General features: G+C 48.6%; 1 protein-coding gene across 2 annotated transcripts in view; it reads right to left on the reverse strand.

The window, feature by feature from the left end:
* The window catches only part of LOC138503008 (ornithine decarboxylase-like), a 309,800-nt gene that overhangs the window by 204,658 nt on the left and 80,009 nt on the right, over positions 1–25,133 (reverse strand). For both annotated transcript variants that reach the window (XM_069622440.1, XM_069622441.1), the window contains exons 3-5: positions 24,503–24,676; positions 24,047–24,219; positions 863–997 (exon numbers count right to left, since the gene is read on the reverse strand). In XM_069622440.1, the coding sequence (XP_069478541.1) occupies positions 863–997; positions 24,047–24,219; positions 24,503–24,676 (482 nt within the window). The remainder of the gene's footprint in view (positions 1–862; positions 998–24,046; positions 24,220–24,502; positions 24,677–25,133) is intronic.

Genomic DNA, 25,133 nt, shown 5'->3' on the forward strand with positions numbered 1-25,133 from the left:
CCCTTCTAGTACACCAGGAGTGCCCTCTACCCTGCGCAACTTTGTTCTCAGCAGCATCAAGCCCACGCTGCCAATCTAAAACCACTTATCTAGTTTTTGGAAATTATACCTTATGTTTCCTAAATCCTTTCAGGGTATCAGTTGTCTGACATATCAAGGTACCATCTCCATGAAAGCATGCCTTACTCTCTTGCTCTTCAGCCAGTCACCGGACAAGGATCCATGTCTCGGGAACTTTGGTTATCTCTAGGGCGCACCACACACATTTACCAGAAATCTGTGCTGCATAGGGTCACCCAGTCTAATATACAGCCTCAGGATGGCAGCTGAGGGATTCTGATCTGCAAAATGCATCAAGGCTGGAAGTCACTGGTCTGGGCATTGTGCGGCATGAAAAGAATCCTTTGCCACTTGCTAAACATCTTCTCTTTCTGTACCCCAATAGCAGCCAGCCATAGCACTGGCACGAGGAGCAGCCAGCCATAGCACTGGCACGAGGAGCAGCCAGCCATAGCACTGGCACGAGGAGCAGCCAGCCATAGCACTGGCACGAGGAGCAGCCAGCCATAGCACTGGCACGAGGAGCAGCCAGCCATAGCACTGGCATGAGAAGCAGCAGGTCCTGGCAATGCCGGGTTCCTCATGCCCAGATTTGACCCCAAGCCTGCAGCCGAAGGGGCTCTACGCTAGTAGGATAGACCTGAGGTCTGAGGGCTTGCTTTACCTCTGCTCTTCCGGATCTGATGTCGATAAACAGAGTGTCAATTGCATTGGATGGAAATAGGTGTTACTCTCAAAAGGCATGGATGTCCAATCTCAGAATATGAAACTCTTTCTACAGGTAGTAAGCAAGGACACTGACCTGACTCCAATCACCTCCACCCTCAGCCTCTTGGCCACTTCCAGCAGGTGCCGGCACGCACTTAACTCAGCACCAAACTTTGGGCTCAGGGCAAGTGTGGCCCTTGAGTCGTCGGCAACGATGCGCAGAATCATCCTGTGAAGAATAAGCCTTATATCACACATAGGCACAGCCTTTGGCTCGTTACTTTACACACTGTGAAGCAATGCTTAAAAAGTACTCTTATTAAGAATAAAACCTTTGATTTAAGTATGATCTGTGGTACATTGCAGAACTGTGTTTTATTCGAGGTAATCACGTTTAACACCATCAGGTGAAGTGTTTATAATGATCTTCTTAATGCTGCACACAATCAACACAAACTCAACTTTTTCTTTCCTTCTTAAGACTTATTTACTCAGCGTCAGTGTACCGTTGTTTCACTTGTTACTTATTATTAGGCTATAAGGTGAGTCTGTGTGATATTTGTGCAGTCCTGTCCAGAACATTCATATGAACAACACAGACGCACATACGAATCGACATGTGAACACAGACATGCACACACACACATACAGACACAGACACACACAGATACACACACAGACAGGCACACTGACACAGACACCCCCACACACACACACTGACACGCACAGACACACACACGGACATACACACAGAAACCCACACACACAGACTCGCACACACACACTGGCACACACACATACAAACACGCACAGACACACACACACACACACACACACACTAAAGAAAAATGAGCTGAAATCACCTCATAGTTTCTGACGCTCTCAGTTAGCTCAACAAGAGCATAAATATATCATTATGTTTGGATTTAATGTTTCTTCACATTTATTTTTTCTTCTTTACGTTTAAGTGAACTATTAGTCTTCCAAAAAGAAAGCATCTAGTCATATAAAAAGTACAGGTAATGTTTAATTCACATTCCTTTTAGTTAGTTACACAAGGTGGCATTTTTGAAGGCAGAAGTCAAATACAATGGTCAGTCTGATGCACAAAGCCAATGCATTTCGGTATCAAATACCATCTTCAGGTCTATGCAAACGATGGAGAAATACCTGCATGGAAAGAATTTATCTTGCACTCCTGGAATTCATAGGAGAAACCTCTTACTTTTGCTCCAAAGAACACTATTATCAACAGGTTGCAGGCACTGCGATAGGTGCCATCATGGCACCTGCCTACGTGAATGCATTTATGGCTAAATTTGAAATGGATCATGTTTTGAAACATTTCAATGTGGCAACATAATTTGGCAATTTGGATCCGATATATTGATGACATTTTTAGAATATGTACAAATACAGAGATCAAATTGCTAGAATTATTTGAATATCTGAATAGTATTGATCAAAGAATCCAATTCACATATGAATACTCCCAAAAAACAATAGACTTTCTTGAAGTCAATGTTACCGCTACAGAAACGGAATATAAGACCAACATATTCTGCAAAAGTACAAACAAAAACAATCTTCTGCACAGGTTAAGTTTCCATTAGCCCAGCTTAATTAAGAATCTACCTTACAGCCAGATGTTACGAGTCAAAAGAATTGTGAGTGACCCAGAAGATTGCAATAAAGAAATTGAAGAAATGGGCAATACATTAATTAATCGGGGATACACCACAGAAGAAGTGAAGTCAGCAGAGACAAGGGTAGAGACACAGAGAAGAGAAGATCTTCTGAAGGTAAAAGAGAAAACTGACACAACACCACCTCTGGTCTTTGTATCAAAGTATTCAAAACAAAGCAATAGGATAAAAGAAATCATCAGGAAAAACTGGAAGACGGTCACATGTGACCAGAGAGTGGAGCATCTTTTCAAAGAATTCCCAACTTTTGCACATATCAATGTAGCAGAAATTTCAAAGATAGACTGATTACACAAGACCTCCCCAGAAAAAGAGACTTGCTGATCGAATTGGAACTTTTCCCTGCCTTAACTGTAGTAATTGCGGATACATTTTGAAAGGAGAGACTGTTAACCATCCACACACTGGAGAACGGATCAGGCTACGGAGCTACGCGACTTGTGGCACACAAAGTATCATCTACGCGATAAAATGCCCATGTGGTCTTTACTATATAGGACAATCAAGAAGGACTGCAAAAATCAGATGGAATGAACACAGGTTGTGTTTCAGAAATCACAACCTGAATTCAGCAGTAGATAGACATTGGCACAAAAAGAAACATAACCTGGCAGAGATCAGGTTCTTATTCTCGAAGCTGTGAAGAAAATAGACACACATGAAGACATCCAGAAGAAGCTTGACCAGAGAGAAACCTTCTGGATAGACAGAATGAGCTCACTTACACCAAAAGGGCTCAATGAGGAAATTAACTATATGTGTTTCTTATGATTATGATATGAATGAAGCGAAGGTGGGTCTAACACGGTGCCTGACACAAAGATGAATACATACATGTATGCTTAACTGTTGTGTATAAATATGTATGTGTCACATTCCCCGGGAGTTGGAAGCTGCTTTCTCGCTGGAGGTACTGACTCCATTGATTTTCCCCTCACGCTTCTCCACGTTCTGCGGGATGCGGCCTAGTCTTTTTCAACATGGCCGCCGCCGGCTCACTTTTAGCCACAGAGCGACCGGCGGCCGGCGCGTTGCAACTGATTAGGCTTTCCCCGTTTGTTGTTACGCTCATTGATCATTTCTCTTAGCGGTGCTCCATTCTCTATTCTGCTGCCCCCCTTTTTCATTTTCCTTGCTCTGTTTCCACCTTTCTTTACTTAGAGTCGGATTAACTTCAGCTACTGTCTACTCGCTCCCGTCTGCTTCCCGTCACTTTCATCCTGCTCTACCTTTCTTTTTTTCCGTTCTTTGTATTTCACTTCTGCTCTCTCTCCTACCCTTTGGCAGCCGCCTCCTCTTTCTTGTCTCCGTTTACCCCCTCTTTCCTTCGACAGTGGCTTCATACCGTGGCAGACCCTAGCTTCTAAAAAAAAAGGAGAATGCTAGTAAGAGACAGAAGAAGATACCTTCGCCGGATCCCTGCTTATCAGGTGAGGAGGAAGAGGGGGACTTTGAACTGTGTCTTCTACGACTGTGGAAAGTGAAGTTGACAGTATGCTACACTGTTGTGTTGATTACAGTTAATACTCTTAAATTTGTTAACACTGATTAAATGATCTAATCACTGATCAGAAGGATTGTCATGTAACATTCCGAGTAGTGAGATTGTATTATACACACGCCACAAGGCTGACACATAGCAGGAAGTTTCTTTTACACAGATACAGACTCGCCTGATAAGTTGCTTATATTTAAGACTCAGTAAAAATACTGTAACATAGGTTTTATCGTTGGTTTCATACACCGATACAGTGGGGATTGCTCTGTTTGGAATACGCGATTGCATAATGCAACTCGATTCCCTGTAGAACGGAATGAATTAGTACTTTCCACTAGACCAATATGTGTATTGACCATTGTTTGGCCTTCATTTATGAGTTCACGGAAACACTTAATATTTCTGCTATCAAGCGCACATACTCGGGATTACAATTGAGAACTACACTGAGTAACAGGATCAACGGTGCCATGGAGACTGTCCCACCCTCCCGTTGCCATGTGAGGGTGGGACGCGGGGCGTATGTGCGCTGACCTTCTGAGCTGGAGCACCGTGCTCAGCATTGGCCTCCAAGACAACGCTTAAGTGCAGAGATCGGAACACAGAAGGTAAGACACGATAGTGTGATTCAACCTGCTTGATCACAGCACACACAGACACGCTGGGCATTGCCAGCGATTTACTTTCTAGCTCCCTTGTTCTACGTGCTGCACAGGTGGCTGTCCGCCTGTTGTGGGTGGGATGCGAGTTACACGTGGCATCTAGTTGGTGACTGAATATGCGTTACAGAGGTCGGAACATTGACCGAATGTGAATATAGACATGTCAATGTACTTTGTTGCAGTACACATTAACAGTGGCAGATTGAGATTCGTTCCTTATTTTACCCATGTTGATGAAATGCATGAACACAATTGGCATAACATGGTATGCATACAATTTATAATGACAAACCTTTCTGTATATATGTTTTTTCTGTTTGTATGGCTTAATCTTCTGTATGTACGATATATATTAATTTGCATAGCCCTTAAAATGGGATTTGATACCGAAATGCATTGGCTTTGTGCATCAGACTGACCATTGTATTTGACTTCTGACTTCAAAAATTCCACCTTTTGTAACTAACTAATAGGAATGTGAATTAAAGATTACCTGTATTTTTTATATGACAATACGAAACATCAGGGTAATTTTCAAATGAAACAAGGAAAACTTTCATTCCTCAACTGTTAGGTCAACAAGTGATACAACAAGACAAACAGTTCTTAGGAGAAACAAATGCTGCAAACTGGTGTCTAGAAATGCTGGTTAGGTCTGGATGCAGGAGGGGGGAGTCGGGAACCAACGTTATGTTGCTATCTAGCCCTTACTAGAAGAACACCCTGTCCCTACTCTGGGGTGCCTATCCCTAGGCGGCGGGTGGTGCGACGCCTATCTAATAGGGATAGGGTAGGAAGAAAACTGTCCCTCAATCTACCAAAAATGTGGGCGCCCCGACCTGCTTTAAGGAATTCTGGACATGGTATGTAGCAATGGAGAGCAACCATAAAAACACCATACCACTCCAATGTATCTTTGTGCGGCAGAACTGCTAATTAGACCACTGCCCAGCACAGCTAAATAGCTTACATAAGTGTTCCAATGACCATGGGATTTTCTGTGTAGGTTTTAGTTACCCTAAGGAGATTTTGGTTAAGCCTCATGTTGGAGTAGTAAATGTTATTGACATCTAAAAGAGCAATTGGTGTAGGTACATCAATGCCTGTAAGTGTAAAACACTTTAAAAGGCTCACTGTGTGTGAGTAATAAGCGTGGATTGTATTATTTGTAAAGTATCGCCCCTTGTTATTGGGGATATCTACAGGATGGCCATGGTACGACCCATGGCCAAGAGAGTCGACCGGTTTCGATGGAGTAGGATGTTCACCGCATCTTCTTCAGGAACCGTTTATACAATCAATCGTCAGATTTGTCTTCCAAAGCGTGCCATAAGCTTGCGGCACAGTATGGATGGGCGGCTCCGTCTCCTTACTTGCTATTAACTTGGAGAGCCTTCCATGTTTTTATATGACTAGATGCTTTCTTTTTTGAAAGACTAATAGTTCACTTGAATGTAAAGAAGAAAAAATATACGTGAAGAAACATTAAATGCGAACATAATGATATATTTATGCTCTTGTTGAGCTAACTGAGAGCGTCAGAAACTATGAGGCGATTTCACCTCATTTTTCTTTTGTCTGAACTTTTTATGATCTGTGTGTCATGGGATCACCATTTTCTGACAGCCCCAGGCTAAAGCTGTAAGCCAGAATTATTGAAATATAAAGACCTGATGTAATTGAGAACATTTTAATTACTTGAGTGGTGCCCACCCCTGCCCTACCTATGCACACACACACACTGACACACACACACTGACACACACACTCTTGCATGAACCCTCAGATGCATGCTTCCACAAGGATGACCATGAGGCTGAAACCATGGTAGGTAAGCGTTTGGGTCCAAATAAAACAGAACCCTATATCCCTAGGGTGAGGCAGGAACCAGAGTCAGGCTCAGACTGAAACACCACCCAGGAGAAGAAAATGCAGCGCTTTGGGGAATTCAGACCACCCAACTGCCCCCACCCCCATCCTTCCCACCGCCGCAAGGGACAGCAAGGAACAGAAGCAGGAGTCAATATTCTGCTCCTTGAAAGCAACGTGACCACCTGACCTTCAAGACTGGCACTATTAACGCTTATGGGGGATGTACCATCCGGGGGAGATGAAGAAAAAGTGGCCACATTAGTCCCATGAAGGTCATCCTTGTACGCAACATGTCCATTGGTTGTGTGGCAGGGTAGAGCACTTCCGGTGGAATGCTCCGATGCAGAGGCACCTCAGCTGGGTCGGACTGGCCCACTGAAGCCACAAAGGTCTCCACGTTCCCTAAAAGGCTTGCAATGTCATTATGATTCAGGTCTTACAAGTTTAAGTTGTGCAGGGCCAACACAGTTTACCCTGGCTGTGGATAGTCCAAATGCAGCGACAAGATGGGAGGGCGCAAGTGCACACGAGAAGAAATCCCTGAACATGTTATGGCGGACGTTAAAGACATTAAGATTTGCACTTTTTACCTCTGTGGATAGAATTCACCAACGAAGAGATCAGGACTGAAGAGGGAATTCCAGGAATCGAGCATGAGTAGAGGCCCACCCCTCCTCTCCCGCTCTGCAGTCCCGCTTGAGCCCACCTGCTCTGCAGCCCCACCTGGGCCCACAGCCTCCTCTCCCGCTGTGCAGTCCCGCCTGGGCCCACCTGCACTGCAGTCCCGCCGGGGACCACCACCTCCTCTACCGCTCTGCAGTCCCGCCTGGGCCCACCGCCTCCTCTCCCGCTCTGCAATCCCGCCTGGGCCCACCGCCTCCTCTCATGCTCTGCAGTCCCGCCTGGGCCCACCTGCTCTGCAGTCCCGCCTAGGTCCAGCGCCTCCTCTCCGGCTCTGCAATCCCACCTGGGCCCACCTGCTCTGCAGTCCTGCCTGGGCCCACCGCCTCCTCTCCCGCTCTGCAGTCCCGGCTGGGCCCACTTGCTCTGCAGTCCCGCCTGGGCCCACCGCCTCCTCTCCCGCTCTGCACTTCCACCTGGGCCCACCTGCTCTGCAGTCCCGCCTGGGCCCACCGCCTCCTCTCATGCTCTGCAGTCCCGCCTGGGCCCACCACCGCCTCTCGCCTCCTGCTCACACCTCGCAGCCTGCACGCTCACGGCATCTTGCTCGGTAACAGCCGCCACCGACTGCAAATACTGTAGCAGTGCTTCCTGCTTTCTGCATCGCTTCCGCTCGCACTATTGCCCTGACAACCACTTAATCGCCCTGCTACACCCGGTGACCCGTGTCACGCTGCGCCCAGGACAACCTTGGAGGCTGCAACGCTCAGATTTCCTCCCCAGGATCTGCATTACCCTCACCTTGTAACCACCATCCCATTCACCTTCCTTCTCCATCACGTTTCCTACCCCTTGCCCACTGTGGGCACCTTCCCATCTCCCTTCCCCTGCCCCCATCTACTTTGCGAGCGCATCAACACATAACCTCCCTAGCCATGACTGCTCTTGCAGACCCCAACCGTGCTGCTCTTTAGACACTCCCTCTCACTCACTGCCTCTCCCACCGCATTCCTCCCTCCTGCCCTTCCCATCCAGCCAGCTCCCCTATCAGTCACGGCTCGTACATGTCCGTGCTTTTTGACAGCCACATGCTACCTAGGACTAGGACCCGGCACTCTGCAGACATGACCAAGCTCAAGTGCTTACCCATTTCCACCCCCTTTCTGCCTCCCTGGGACGTTGCATCACCTTGTGTCTGCAGGCCCACGACAGATTCGGAGTCCAACGTGACAACACCACTGACCCCAAGCACTGACAACGCTTGCCCGTTCACCGGCCTGCCAGCCATACCCAGCCCTCCTCTACCCACCACCTCCAGCCTCTTCCCAACTGCAGTCACAGTTCTAATCTCCCCAAATCCCACGGCATCCGGACTATTTGGAAACCTACAAATGGGCCAAACCAGCCTTGCCTAGGGCCAGTACACCTCCTAAGACTATGCACCAGTACCCTGCTCTCCCCCACCCCCTCTCCTGGACCAACATATCCTCTGGGCCCTGCTAGAAACTCCAGGCTCTCCTCCGGCACCAAGCCCCCCATTCCCTCTCTGCCTCCAGTCACCAAGTAAAATCGACCACTCTAACCACAAAAAGTCCACACTTAAATGCACCCTCATCAATACCCATTCCCTTTGCAGCCACGCCATTGATATCCATGACCTCATTACATAGAGAGACCTAGACTTACTTGCTATCACGGAATCTTGGTGTCACGCTGCCTCTGGCCCACTACTTTCCATCCCTACCAATGACTCCACATTCAGGACGGACCACATTGGTCCTCCAGGAGACGGTGTGGCACTCGTAGCCAAAACCTCCCTCCCAGTTAGGAGAAATTGCTTCTCTCAATTAACAGGTTACAAATCTCTCCTCCTGAAACTTGCCATTACTCCTCAGACCTAACAACCACAACCAACCTCCTCCTGCTATACCAACAACCAAACTCCTCCATCCGACCTGAAGCCGACATCCCCTCCTGATCACTCCATTAGTCAAACCCTCCACTAAATTCATCATCCTAGCGACTTTAACCTAGGCTATAATGATTCATGCAAAACAAAGGGGGGTCTGGGAATCTCTCTACCAGCACAAACACAGCCCATAGGCCTCTTCTTGGGTGATTAACTCCTGGGAGAGACTCTAGTCTTTCACTCACTGTCCCTTTCACAGAGAAGAAATTTCCCTGCATATCATGCAACAACAAGGCTTACTTGCACAATCTTGCTCTACAAGAAACAAACTAGTTCACGCCCCCTCCCATTACAAGGGGCGTACCCTTGATTGGACCCTTACCAATATCATCTCCATCGATATTTCCTCCATCAACCTAGTAGCCTGGTCGGACCACTTAATTATCGTATTTGCTATCATGCATTCCATCGTGCCAACTTCCTCCACACCCTCACCCTCTCCCATCCGGGACCTGCAAACTAATGCCAGAGTTCCTCATGCCCACCCTCTCCTCCCTTCTCGCTTCTGCCCCACCAGCCAACTGCTGCCCTAGAGGCATTGGCAACCACTACCACCAGAGCCTCCTGCTCCTGATGGACCAGCATGCCCCTCTCAAATCCAAAATTCCTAAACCCCATATTGCCACCGGTCACTGGTTCTCTGGTGAACTCGTCCTGCTCTGAATAAGCAAAATCAATTCTCCCCTGCCGACCATGCCAAGCTCACCACAGCAGCTAAAGAGTACAAGTCGGCTGTATATGCCCACAAGTCTAACTCTTACAACACCAGAATCTCAAATGCTGGTTCCAATTCCAAAAAACTATTCTCCATTCTGCGCGCGTTATAAAACCCTGTCTGCCCGAACACTCTCTCCAGAGTCGACAAAGAATGGTAAACTATCATTCAGGATGGCCTTGTCAACAAAATCACCCTATTACAAAATAGAATTGCCACAACAAAAACAGTACTAGTGGCCAAAGCATCCTCCTTGGCCTCTCCAAGCCCCCACCCTCCCTCCCTATTGGCACTGGCAAACCCTAGGGCGACTCTTTGCCACTGCAGATTATCAAGCTATGCGGGCCTACGCTTGCTCCAATTATCACTGACTTTGTGAATGCCTCCTTTGAGACCTGCTCTGTTCCCAAGAGCAACAAATCTGCCTGCGTCACCCCACTCCACAAAAAACCCTCTCTCGATCCTTCGTTACCTACCAACTACCGACCCATCACCACCATTTCTACTTACAATTCTTGACTGCATCGCCTACTCACAAATGCAACCCTTCCTAGAAGCTCAGCAACTCCTTGATTCTAGACAATCTGATTTCAAACCAAAGCACAGCACGGAAACAGCTCTTCTGGATCTCAAAATGCAGCTTGACAGCATCAGGGATGCAGGCAACCTCGCTGTACTGCTCCTCCTTGACCTCTGTGCTGCCTTTGAATTGGTTGACCACGACACACTCTACCGACACCTTGGTTCCACTTCTTTTTCGTCCAACGTAATTGCCTGGGTCACATCCTTTCTGGGGGACCGCACTTATAGATTTGGCATTGGGAACTCCTCAGTTGACCCCATCCCATTGCCTCTGGGCGTCCCTCAAGGTTCCTGCCTGTCCCCACCCCTGTCCCCCACCCACTACAACACTTACACTAAGCCCTTTTTCTACATACTTGGCTCTCTGGACATCAAATACACCACATTTGCAGACGGCAAAGCACTGGGGTCTATCTTGATGTTGAACTTAAGCACATTAACTCCCTTGCGTCTTCTACAGCGTACACCGCAGAGCTTATTTCTCTCAGCAGGCAACTGCCTCACTCTTGCCAGAGCAATTATCATCAGCAAGATTGACTATTGCAACGTACTCCGCATGGGCACTTCAGTGGCCAACCTAGCCAAGTGGCAACTCCTTCAGAACAAAGACCTCCGGGCCGCCATGGTTTTGCGGAGATCTGATCACATCTCCTCCTCTAGGCACGATGCCCACTGGCTTCCAATAAGAGCATACATTGAGTTCAAAACTCACACACTAACTCACCGCTTCATCTACAATCTTGCTCCTATGTATCTAAACAAGAGCATCTCTTTGAAACACCACCCATGAACTCTTCGCTCTTCCAACAATTACTTTTTTTCATGGTATTGCAGGTGAGTGTGGCCCTCCTGGGCTTTGATTTTCATCCAGTTTTTGGATTTTGAGACCCCCCCAACCCCAGATCGTGCCCTCGATGCCCCGTCCTTCTCCCCGGACTCACTTCCCCATCTCCCTTCCTCCTCCCACTTCCCGTCCCGCCCCCTTGCTCCGATTGGTCATTTGGACTAGTTTGCCTGGGGCTATGCCTCAGCATTCCTTCCTACATGCCACTTTTTTCATGGTATTGCAGGTGAGTGTAACCCTCCTGGGCTTTGATTTTCTTCCAGTGTTTGGATTTTGAGACCCGCCAGCCGCTGATCACCCCCTCAATGTCCCGTCCCTCTGCCCGGACTCACTTACGGTTTTCTTCCCTCCTCCAACCTCCCTTCCCACCCCCCTGCCCTGATTGGTCATTTGGACTAGTTTACCTGGCCTTATGCCTCAGCATTCCTCCCTGCATGCCACTTTTTTTCATGGCATTACAGGTGAGTGTGGGCCCTCCTGGGCTTTGAATTTCATCCAGTGTTTGGATTTTGAGACCCCTAGCCCCCGATCGTACCCTTGATGCCCCGACCCTCTCCCCGGACTCACTTCCCGGTGTCCCTCCCCTCTCCCGATCCCCGCCCTGGTTGGTTCAATCGCTGCCCTTAACACACCCACCAAGGGCAGCCCTCTGCCTGACAGCCCCTGCGGTTGAGGGCCCCAAGGCAAATGGCGGCCACTACAGCAGCAGCTCCAAACAGTGTCTGCAGGTGTCAGCAGGGGAGGTCAGGGCCAGCCTTCAACCAGCAGCAATTATCAAGGTAGGTCTGGCCTGGGTGGGGAGTAGAACAATAACTGTACGCCGGAAACCCTGCCACTGTACCTACCCTAAGAACATAGCATGTTAGGTTGTTAATACCAACCAGCTTAACTACTTGATAGAAATGTGAATACTAGCCTGCGCCACACTGAGATAGAACTGTGAACGTTAGCCTGCACCACACTGAGATAGAACTCTGAATGTTAGCTTGCACCGCACTGAGATAGAACTGTGAATGTTAGCCTGCACCACACTGACATAGAACTCTGATCGTTAGCTTGTACCGCACTGAGATAGAACTATGAATGTTTACATGTGCCACACTGAGATAGAACTCTGAATGTTAGCTTGTACCGCACTGAGATAGAACTGTGAATGTTTACATGTGCCACACTGAGATAGAACTCTGAATGTTAGCTTGCAACGCACTGAGCTAGAACTGTGAATGTTAGGCTGTGTCCCACGCGGAGAGACCTATGATTTTAGCCTGGTCCACTTTGAAATAGAACTGTGCATATTAACTTGTGCCGCACTGAGATAGGATTCAATCCCTTCTATACTGTGTAAGCCTACTGAATTGTGGAACCTATGCCTCGCTCCCACTATACAGGGCTCTCAAATCTAGTTGTTTACCTCCGGTACCAAAATGTATTGTGAATCCTAGGCCTCTCTCCCACTATACAGGACTCTCAAATTGAGGCGCGTCCCCCATATCTGCGTACTATAGTGTGAAACCTAGGCCTCTCGCCTACCATACAGGGTTCTCAAAACTAGGTGTATCCTCCTAATCTGCCAATTATATCGGATAACCGATTATACTGTTGAAATCTAGGCCTCTCTCCCACTGTACAGGACTCTCAAATCTAGGTCGTTTTCTTCTCTCCCACTACACAGGAATCTCAATTCCGGTTGCGTTTCCTCCTATCCAAATCTGATTGTGAAAAGCAGGCCTCTCTCCCACTATACTGGGTTCCCAAACTTAGGTGTGTCTCTCCCGTACCTAAATTGTATTGTGAAACCCACCACACAGGGCCCCCAAACTTAAGAGCATCCCCCACTATCTACCTTCACACTATCAAACGTACGGCATCCGAAACCTAGACCTCTCTCCCACGGTATTGCGCTCTCAAATCTCGGCCTCATCTCTCCCACCCAAATGTATTGCTCTACGAAACCTAGCCTTTCCCGCCAATCCCACCCGACTGCCTGACCAAGCACCATAGAACAGGCAAACACCATGCCACACACAGGTCAAAGCAGAGCAGCATGCTGGCGAACCAGCAGGCCCGATGACATCCACTGCAGCCGATCTCTACCTCTGCCATCATCCAGCCCACTACCCCACTGCTGCACTCCATCAACTGGCAACCCTCACACCTCTCCTATCCCCCCTCCTTGCCAAACCAACCCACCTCACCTCAACCCGCTATTCCCCCCACGTAGATCCCACTCTGCATAAATATTTTTTTTTAAATAAATGTTTTATTCTTTATTGGCATTTAATGGTTAGAACAAATTAAATCTTTTAGCCAAGTCCTCTGACCTATAACATTCTGTATCTCCCCGCACATGAGTCCTTCCCACCAAGTCTTCACATTACTTGGTTACATGCAGGGTCTTGTATCTTCTTAAAAATGGTGAGGCTGAGTTTCTCAAAAGCCAACGTGATTGAGACAGGTTCTTCCGATAGTAACATTTTCCACCATTCCTTTTTTGGTCGATGTTCATATTTCTTGATTGTCTCAGACAACAGAGGTACCCTTAGATCTGACACAGCCGGGCATAGCATGAGTATATGATGGAGGGTTTCAATTGAGTTGGCTTCTTTACACAGATGGCATCCCAATTGGCCATCTCCCTCTTTCCTTGGTCTCAAGTTTTCCCTTGTCGGGGACAAATTGAGTCGTATTCTCAGAAATTGCATTCTAAGATACCAGTTGGGAAAATCTGCAGGTACTTGGGCAAACAATTCAGCATTTTTTCCTCACCCCAAGATGTACCATACGATTTGAAAGACTTCCTCTTGTCGTGTGTCTGGATCCAATCCTGTCTGTACAATTTCAACTTTACTTTGTCCGGATTTTGTATCAAAGTGTTGACAGTTTCTCCAATTTCCTCAAGGTCCATATTGCAAGCCTCTTCCCGTTCTTGTAGAGAATGGTCAGACTTAGATGTCAAGGCTTTTTGAAGAGTCTTGAAGCCTCCCCTCGGGTTTTCTTCCTTACATTTCCTTAACAGTCGGAGGGTTTTCCACTTGACTACAGCTTTCAACGAAGTCAGCCCCAACTCCATCCTTACAGCCTGGATCGTAACACTCTTTGTTAGGCCCAGCACCCTTTTTCCAAAATAGGCTTTCAATTTTCTGCCAGATCTTGACATCGCAGTTCCAGGAAGTCTCTGAGCCATACCTCAATATAGCCTTCACTTTCATCCTGTAAAAGCTGACTAACGGTATCATGGAAAAGCCACAGACCCTTTTCAAGATGGTTCGACCTTGAGCTGCTAGATTCTTCGCCTTGTTTCTCAATAGTCTGTTTCTAGGGGCATAACAGGAACTAGTGTTTAAACAAACACCCAAGTAGGTTAACGATTTGACCTCTTGTATCTTTTCCCCTTTCAGGTGCCAAGTCTGTGTTGTATTTCCAATCTTCGTTAGTGAGTTACCAAATTTCATTATCCTTGTTTTTGATGGGTTGATCTGCAACCCGTTGAACAAAATGTATTCCTGCAGTGCATCGAGTTGCCTCTAAAGGCCTACTGTCATCTGATCAGCCAAAACGATATTATCGGCAAACAAAAGCCGACCAACCGTTTTCGATCCCAGCTTAGGAGGAAAATATCTTGTCTCTTCTCTTGTTGCGCCTTGAAACACTTGTGTATAGGCGCGTTACAAATGCCATATCATATCATATCATATGATATCAAAGGCCTGGTCGATGTCCGAAATGAAGAGGTGAACAATTCCGGCGCAAGAGGGCAGCCTTGTTCAAAGCCCTTGGTTGTATGTAGAGATCTTGAGAGCGCGCCCATGGAGTTGACTCTTACCTGCCGCGTTGTCTCTGTGCAGAAGTCTTTGATGGGATTCATTAAGCTACCAGGGCAACCACATCACTCCATTTTCGCCCACAGGGCGGGTTGCTCGATAGTATCAAATGTTCTGTTTTTCTCTGCCCTTGCTTTGAAAATGTTAATGATGAAGATGTTCAAGGTTGTCCCTGTACCCTTGGTGAATCCCGATTGCCACTCGTCCCTGAGGGCAGATGTTGCCCACTGTGCTAGATTTTTTAGCAGCAGGGAGGCAAATGGTTTGCTTTCCACGTCCAGGAGCGCTATCGGGCGATAGTTTGCGGTGTCAGACCTCGAGCCTTTTTTAAATATGGGCACAATTATTGATTACACCCATTTGGTAGGATTTTCTCTTAGCATCTTGTTTATTAGACCGTCCGGCCCCGGTGCACGTGAGCTGCCAAATTTCTGGATGCTTTCTAGGATAGAATCAGGGGTCAAATCAAATCCCACCCACTTTTGCTCATTCACGGCCGATACTCTAAGGTCCACGGCCTCCTTGTCTGCACAACTATGACCGTCAAAATGGAGACAGGAAGCAGAGAACATTGCTCCCCAGGACATACCTGAAGACACAGTGAGCCACACAAAACACCTGTTACACGCCACCCTCGCCACCAACCACCCACTCACACCATATGCATACACCGTCCCCATACTACAACACAGCACCTCAAACTCCCATTTCCCCAGCCTTAGCGCAGCAAGAGCAGCCCTGGCCAAAACCCCTAGCTCCAAAGCCCCCTCCCACTCTCACAGACATCCCCAGGACCACCCAAAAGTCAAGGTAAAGGCAGAGACCAAAGGCACTCTATACCCCCCGTAGCATCACCTCTCCTCCAACTCAGCTTGCAAACACTGCCACTACACTATAGCACCCAAACCTCCCTTTGCGTGCACAAACCTGTCCCAGCCCTATTTCCCTCTCCCACTCCTCTTGTTCCTCCTCCTCACTCCGCCACCACCCATCACCATGACCCACCCTACTCATTGCCCAGCTTCCTCTCACCCCCGCTATCCACTTTAACCCCACCCGGCCAGCACCCACAAGGGCAACCCGCCAAATATCCTGCACCTGCATCAACGCCAGGTCAGTCTCCAAAAACAAATTCCACATCAGTGACCTCATCACAGAAGAAAACCCTGACATCCTTTTCATCACTGAGACCTGGTTTTCAGACGACTACGAGTCCATCGTACACAAGACCTCCCTCCTGGCTACAACCTCACTGTGCGGAACAGATCACGAAGGGGAGGGGGGCTCGCAATATGACACAAACACCAACTCCAGCTAATAATCAAGGCTACCTCCACCAACACCACAGACTACGAATCACTCTTAGTAAAACTGCAACACTCACCCTCCTCCTCCCATAGTTTCCTATTAATCTACAGACCCGCCGGCTGAAGCACTAGCTACCCACATCACCCTACATCCAACACTTACCATTTTAGGGGATTTCAACATATGGTTCAACTCACCCACAAACCCTATAACCCGCTCACTCACCGACATTCTAGAATCACTCAACCTGACACAATTCATCTCCACACCCACCCACACGAGAGGTCAGCACCACAAATATATCTACCCAGACCCGCCAACACCTATCATGGACTGATCACCCCACAATTTACTTCTGCATACCGCTGAACATAACAGTCGGCGCTCCAGGCCACTCACGAACAGAGCCAGCCACCCCCACACCATTCCTCTATGGAACAAAGTTGTAATCACCCCAGATCTAGCGCACTCATTCCTCAACTCTATCCATACACTCGGCCTCCAGGAAGTAGATTCTGCGATCGATTCGGTCGACCTCTGGCTTACAAACGCCCTCACACCCCTCACTCCAACCAAACGGACCTCGCAGAGATCAGGACCAACACCCAGGAGGTTCACTGCCAATCTCAAATCACTCAAAACTCTCAAGCATCGTCCTGAATGATCTGGAGAGCCGACCCCTCAGCCCAGAACAAAATCTCCCTAGCAAAAACAACCAGAACATACAGAATGAAAATCAAAAAAGCAAGAAAACATTCTATGGGAACAGAATCCAAAATGCTCGAAACCCAAGCAAGGAACTACATAGAATCATAGTGGAATTCAATTCTCCTGCATGCACGAGCCAGTCGCCACCAATCTCCCAAGCCCTGTATGACACCTTATCACTGCACTTTCAAAATGTCACCAATGACAGACACTCACCCATCATCTCTAAATTAAAACAAATGCCCCCACCACCCACTTGCCCACTGAGCGACCCTCAAACACCTCCCATGATACAAATCCTTGACTCTTTCTCTCCCATCACACACCAAGAGTCCCTCTCGCTCGCAGCAGATAGCCACCCTCAGCCTCCCCTGACAATCCCTGCCCACCCTCACTCCTCAAAAACATCCTAGCCTCCACCTGTGCAGGTAGTGTCACACACACAATTCTCAACCACTCACTCACATCAGGATCTTTCCCAAAAGCCCTAAAAACCTCCTACGTCAAACCCACCCTAAAAAATCGGCCCTCGACACACTCCTCCCCCAGAACTACCGGCCTATCTCCAACACATGCTTCATCGCTAAACTCATGGACTGTGCAGCATAGAAACAGCTTGGCCACTTTGCCGAAGCCAACAACCTTCTACTGCACAATCAGGCTTCAGGCCACTGAGGGGAACAGAATCTGCCCTAGTCTCCATCTGGGATGACCTAAAAAGAACAGTCGACGCAAGGCTGCGTTATACTCATCCTGCTGAATCTCTCCGTAGCCTTCAACACCATTGATCACTCTATTCTAATAGACAGGCTAAAAACACTAGGAATCAGAAACACAGCCCTCTCATGGATCTCCTCTTTTATCTCAAATTGATCACAAATCATGCACCTCCACCAGTTCACCTACACACGACAAACAGTAAGGAAAGGGGTCCCACAAGGAGCATCCCTATCCCCTTAGTCTTCAACTTCTACCTAAAACCCCTGCCCGCAATCACCCGCTCATATTACTTTACCTGCTACAACTACGCACATGACACCCATATCATCGTCAATTACCAAAATCTCAAGACTCTGGCAGTCCGGACCTGTCGTCATGCCTCTTGGATATTGACCACTGGATGACGACCAACCACCTCATCCTCAACCCAGGGAAAACTGAACTCCTCGTCTGTGGGAAAACTGCCCTCCTCCCCCAACCGATTCCATGGCCTCAAGCCCTAGGACAAGCACCGGCAATCTCTGACGTGGTAAAAAACCTGGGATGCACCTTGGACTCAGACCTATCCCTCACCCAACACACCACTACTATATCTAAAACCTGCTTCTTCCATCTACGGATTTTCAGACGTATCTTCCCTTACCTCACCTATCCCCACTGCTTCTCACCCATCCAATCGATCATCCTGTCCCGCCTAGATTACATAAATGCCCTCCTCCCCCAACCGATTCCATGGCCTCAAGCCCTAGGACAAGGACCGGCAATCTCTGACGTGGTAAAAAACCTGGGATGCACCTTGGACTCAGACCTATCCCTCACCCAACACACCACTACTATATCTAAAACCTGCTTCTTCCATCTACGGATTTTCAGACGTATCTTCCCTTACCTCACCTATCCCCACTGCTTCTCACCCATCCAATCGATCATCCTGTCCCGCCTAGATTACATAAATGCCCTCTAACTAAACGCTCCAGCATCTCAACTAAGGAAACTCCAAAGAATCCAAAACGTGGCAGTACGCCTGCTCATTAACCTACCCGCCAGAGAACACATCAGCCCCACACTAAAAGTCCTCCACTGGCTCCCGAATGGTCGAGTCATGTGCATCACCCACCGAGCCATCCACAACACTGGACCGGATTTCCTTCGAGACAAAGTCGTGCCTTACCACCCCTCAAGGATCTCAGATCTAGCACAGCATTTAGCCTAGTGGTCCCAACTCGCAACTCCTCGAGGCTGAGCTGATCCTCCTTCTCCGTCCAAGCGCCAATCATCTGGAACTCCATAGCCCTAAACATTAGTAACACTGAAAACCATCCGAAATTCAGAAAGGCCCTAAAATATCCTGGCTCTTCAGATAATATCCCCGCTGAATCCCTCCCCACCTCGAAACGACACCGCCAAGCCCAGTCAGGCCAGCCAATCAGGACAGGACACCATTACATCAATTACAACACAGAGGCCGGCAGCATTCGCAGTGGCTCACCTGACATACTGTCCCCCTATACACAACATTAAATACCTACCAAATACAGCAGGGAAGCCAGTGGCCTTCACTGTGGCACACCGCAATACACTCACGTACCCCACCACCCATACCCTCGAATCTGAGAGACTTTCTCCGACCGAGGGCCAATCATCTGGAACTCCATAACCCTAAACATTCGCAACACTGAAACCATCTGAAACTCAGAAAGGGCCTAAAAATCCTGGCTCCTCCCAATATGCCCCTGAACCCTTGTTCCTCAAAACTACACTGCTGAACCCAACATCTCCTTACACCCAGTGCAACACAAGTGGCCAGTAGCTTTCGTAGCGGCTCACCTGACACACTTTCACCCCATTCACAACAACATTCCTACCTCACAAATACACCAGTGAAGCCAGCAGCCTTCGCTGTGGCACACCAAAATAAACTCATCCATGCTCACCGCCCCCAGACCTCCCGCACAAGAGAGACCGTGAATAATGAGACAATCAGACCAGGGAAGCCAGCACCCCTCGCTGAGGCACACCAAAACAAACTCACCGACGCTCACCGCCTGCTCAGACCTTCACACTATTGAGACCATGAACATTGAGACCATGCCATCCTCACTGGACAAAGAGCACTTCAGCCGAACAACTCCAAAGACTACGGTACGTATGACCTTGAAGCCTACGGTACGTATACCTTACACTGCATCTGTGGACACAGGCCGCAGGCACTGCCAACCATCCATGCGCCACAGAATGCAGCTATGGCTATGCTTTCCGGTCAAGCAGCACATATAGCCGTCCACCCTGAAACACCTGACGTACCTCAACACCTCTGCCACTATAATACAGGGACTCCCAACAAAAGAAAATTTGGTATAGCTGGGCACACAAAGACTCTCCCAAAAATAGCACTCTATTGCAAACCACCAACAGCGCCCACCCACGTGCCTGACCTCTTTTTGGGCTGCTTAGACGAGCCTAGCCAGACACCGAAGTCCTAGACTGGCAAAACTGCACACAAACATCTCCTAATGTAAACTTTTTAGAATTTTCCAGCACATTGACTATCGTCACCAAGGGCGTTCAAACCATAAAGCGCATTGAGGCCATACAAAAGGGTAAAGAGCGCTATATAAATAACCAAATACAATACAATACAATACAATACAATACCACTCTTGTAATTCCACATTTCAAAAAGGCCAGAGCTGGAGGAGGGAACTCCTTTATAGTGAACCCACTGAGCCTGAACCTGGTGCACTCAAGAGGTTGGTGGCACCCAAGGTTTACAGGCCCTTCCTGGAACTGGTTGATCATGCCACCAGGTATCCTGAGGCTATACCCCTGCGGATCATAACTGCAAAGGTGGTCGTCAGGGCTCTCCTGGGCGTTTTTAACAGAGTTGGTTTCCCTAAAGAGATGGTCTCTGACAGAGGATACAACTTCTTGTCTAGTTACATGCAAACAATGAAGAAGGAATGTGGGGTAATTTACAAGTTCTATACATCCTACCATCCCCAGACCAATGGCCTGATTGAGAGATTTAACAAAACTCTCAAAGGCATGTTGGGTGCTTTGGATGAGCCCCTAAGGAGGAAATGGGATCTTCTCCTACCATGCCTGCTGTCTTCCTCTAGAGAGGTGCCTCAAGAGGGTGTTGGTTTCAGCCCCTTTGTGGTTCTCTTTGGACACCCAGTGAGGGGAACCTTGCCTTAATCAGAGAAGGTTTGGAATCCACCCCTCCAGGTCCTACCAAGCAAGTGGAGGACTATGCGTTAGGTCTCAGAAAGAGGATGGCACAGATGATGGGCCAGGCATCAGTGTACCTAAAGGCAAGCCAAGAATTGAATAAGTACTGGCATGACCTTAAGTGGATTGGACTCCAGGCCACAAGATCTGTGTGATGGAGTCTATCAAGCCTCAAGCTCTGGCAGATAAGCGGACTGGACCCTTCAGGATAATCTCCAAGATGAGTAGGTTCAACTATCTGGTTGATATGGGAGTCCCTGGGTTAGCCCCTCAGGTATTCCACGTCAACAGGCTCAAGCCTTTCCACAGAAGAGAGGAAGTGCAATGTCTTCTGCTAGCTTCAGAGCAAAAGAGAGAGAATGGGAGTATGGCCCTTCCTGATTTGCTGCATATCAACCCTCAGGATGGCTCAGTGGAGGGAGCACATCTCTCTCCCGATCTGACACCAGATCAGCCGAGGGCCTGCAGGGCCTTGCTCCGGCAGTATGCCCCTCTGTTCTCACTGACACCAGGCCTCACCCTGTGGTGCAGGCATGAAATTGAAACGGTGTCAGTGTACCTGTCAAAATCAGATGCTATCGGATGTCAGACACTGTTATGAACCACATCCAGGCAGAGGTCGCCAAGATTTTAGATCTGGGTGTAATTGAACCTTCAACCAGCCAAAGGTACAGCCCTGTGGTCCTTGTCCCCAAGGCAAGCTCCCAGGCAGGTACCAAGGATTGGAGGTTCTGTGTGGAGTAAAGACGAGTCAATGCAGTCACAAAGACTGATGCTCACCCATTGCCGCGGGCTAATGAGCTAATTTACACCATAGGTGCAGCTAAGTTTCTAAGCACCTTTGACCTCACATCAGGCTATTGAAAAATAGCTCTGATGGTCCAGGCCAACGGGAAAACTGCCTTCTCAACACCTGATGGGCTCTACCAGTTTAGAGTCATGCCTTTTGGGTTGACGAATGCACCTGCCACTTTCCAACATTTAGTCAATCATGCACTCAGGGGCTGGAGGCCTTTTGTGTGGCCTACTTAGATGACATTGCTGTCTACAGTTCCAATTGGGAGGAGCATTTGACTCACTTGGATAAAGTGTTGCAGGCCTTGAAAAGGGCTAACGTCACTATCAAGGCCACCAAGTGCCAGATAGCTCAGGGGAAAGTCACATATCTTGGTCATGAGGTAGGAGGGGGTCAAATCCAACCTCTCTCCAGTAAGGTACAGGATGTACATGACTGGGAGACTCCCACTACTCAAGCCAGGTGAGAGCTTTTTTGGGTCTCACTGGGTACTACCGAAACCTCATGGCAGACTATGACACCATAGCTGCCCCTCTGACAGCTCTGACATCACCCAAACAACCGAGGAAGGTTAATTGGACAGAAGACTGTCAGAAGGCCTTTGTTGGCTTAAAGGCAAGTCTGTGTAGGGCACCTGTGTTGTGTGTGCCTGATTACAGAAAACCCTTTATTATTCAAACTGATGCCTGCAACACCGGAATTGGAGCTGTCTTGTCCCAGTTAGATGACAAAGGGAGGGAACATCCTATCATATTCATCAGTAGGCAACTCAAAGGTAGAGGACTTGGGTGGGCTACTGTTGAAAAGGAATGTTTTAGTATAGTTTGGAGCCTTAGGTTTTGGGCCCTACCTTACGGGATCTACCTTCAAGGTCCGAACCGACCATAAGTCCTTAAAGTGGCTTATGCAGATGAAGGGTGAAAAACCCTAAACTGCTCAGGTGGTCCATTAGCCTGCAAGGGCTAGACTTCACCATAGAGCACACACCAGGGAAGAGTCACGATAATGCAGATGGCCTTTCCAGAAGGTATGTTGACCATCTGGATGAGGGTGTCTATCTCGTGGGAGATTAGGCACCCTAACCTCAGTCTGGGGAGGGGGGGGGCGACTGTGATTTTGGAAATGCGTTGAGGGACAGGGCATCCCTGTCCTTGTCCTGTACTCCTTTATTATATGTGTTCTGTGTTACCTTCAGCACAGGAGTCCAGTTGGGACCCCTGGCAGTGCAGCTCTTCCTCTTTTTGATTGTGGTGAACAAAGACCCTTTGGATACCCTATGTCACCCATGGGTGGGGGTACAACACTGTACCCCTAGTGTATGTTTTTGGGCACCTGGATGTTGCCCACAGAGCAGGGTATGGGCTGGTGGCAGCTTCATGCTGATGTGACAGGAGCTGTAAGTATCCTCCATTTTGGGATACCCAGACCGTGCTGGTAGGAATCACTGGATTCTTGACAGAGTGCAAGATGGCCCCTGGGGCCTCTTGGTTTCTATTGCCTGTTGCCTTGGTTCCCAAAGTCCTGGGAAGCCCTGACTCTGTCCCTTCCTGGACATCAAGGGTCGTCGAAGTCCACTGGCATCGACCGGGGTCGGACGATTTCCGTGGCTGCTGGAAGCCAAGTCGAATCATGTTGCCCAGATGCAGGGACACCTTGACGCTGTGCTGCTCGATGCCTGAAGCAGAGAAAACTCCACTTTGCCTACGAATATTTGAAAGCCCGGTGTTGTGATGAACATTTCAGTGGGGGGTGGGTGTAAGAGGGACCACACTTTGGCGTGAAAGGACAAGGGCAGACAATCACCAGAACTTTCCAGCAGTCCAACTCCTTCCCCCTGCAATCCTCGAGGCTTTGCTCTGTATTGTACTTCTTGTCTTGCCCAAACCATTCTTGTACTGATTGTAGGGTGAAGGGGTATTACATGCTGCCCGCCCCTGACCAGGCAAGCGTGCAGGACATAGACCTCTTTTTTCTGCTCTTTTTGGAGCCCATCTTTAAAAGGCAGGGCTACAGGCTCGCCTAGTATTTTGGGCAGGCTCGAAATCTGGGTCAAGCTTCAATAGTTAGTTCCTGGGCCTCTCCTAGCTCACCCATCCTTAAATGTAACACTCTTGTGCATCTCAGGACTTTCCCTGCCAGTAAGAAGCATGATTTATTGATGGCATTTCTGCCACTTACTGCCTTAACCTCCCCAACTGCACTCAGACCTGAAAGGGGGCACATACCTGGCGTCTGGGTGGCTTGATGAAACCTTGTCCAACTCTGATTCACTGTCAAAGGTCATCATGGTCACCCCGGTCTTGGCGGCATGCTGGATGTGGGAGAGCTGCTTGCAGGGGTTTGCATAGATGATTCGATCCGGTGGCACCCCAAAGCCCTGGACCAGCTCCAGCTCTGTCTGTGATGGGAAAAGCATCATGTTAAGATCAGCATTCTGGAGAGCAAAGAGAAACTGAGAGTGTGAACTGAGGACGAGATTGGTGTGAGTCGCAGCAGTCTAGGTGTCCTGGAAAGATAACTTGAGCATTGCATAAAATGTAAACAGGGCAGGAAACTCGGTGCTGAGACCCAGTGAGAGCGGAATTCTTGTAGACATAATGGCTAGTGATGTTGGGCATGGTCAAGGAGAGGAGATAGGCTGACCCTTGACTCAGCTGAGTCCTTCCTTCGTCTCCTCTTACCTTGCTGGCGCAGTCGAAGCCTGTTCCCAGCTGGGCTAGGGTCCGCACCACCTCTGGGCTGCTGTTGCACTTGACAGCATAGAAAGGCGTCACACGTGGCAGAGCCTTAAGAAAGTGTAGGTGTTTCTTTACCACGTCACCCAGGTCAGCCACAAAGAAGGCGTCTGTGTCATCCTGGAGAGTACAAATAAAAGTCGACTCAGACGACAGCAAGAGGGTAACAGAAAGTCACGTCATTCGGCACAACCATGCCTTCCACATGTCACACTTGGGGAGGAATTGGGTGACCTCATTCGGCACAACCATGCCTTCCACATGTCACACTTGGGGAGGAATTGGGTGACCTCATTCGGCACAACCATACCTTCCACATGTCACACTTGGGGAGGAATTGGGTGACCTCATTCGGCACAACCATACCTTCCACATGTCACACTTGGGGAGGAATTGGGTGACCTCATTCTGCACAACCATACCTTCCACATGTCACACTTGGGGAGGAATTGGGTGACCTCATTCGGCACAACCATACCTTCCACATGTCACACTTGGGGAGGAATTGGGTGACCTCATTCGGCACAACCATGCCTTCCACATGTCACACTTGGGGAGGAATTGGGTGACCTCATTC

Source organism: Ambystoma mexicanum, chromosome 11, assembly GCF_040938575.1.
Source record: "Ambystoma mexicanum isolate Mex_15411 chromosome 11, UKY_AmexF1_1, whole genome shotgun sequence".
Taxonomy (NCBI): Eukaryota; Metazoa; Chordata; class Amphibia; order Caudata; family Ambystomatidae; genus Ambystoma; species Ambystoma mexicanum.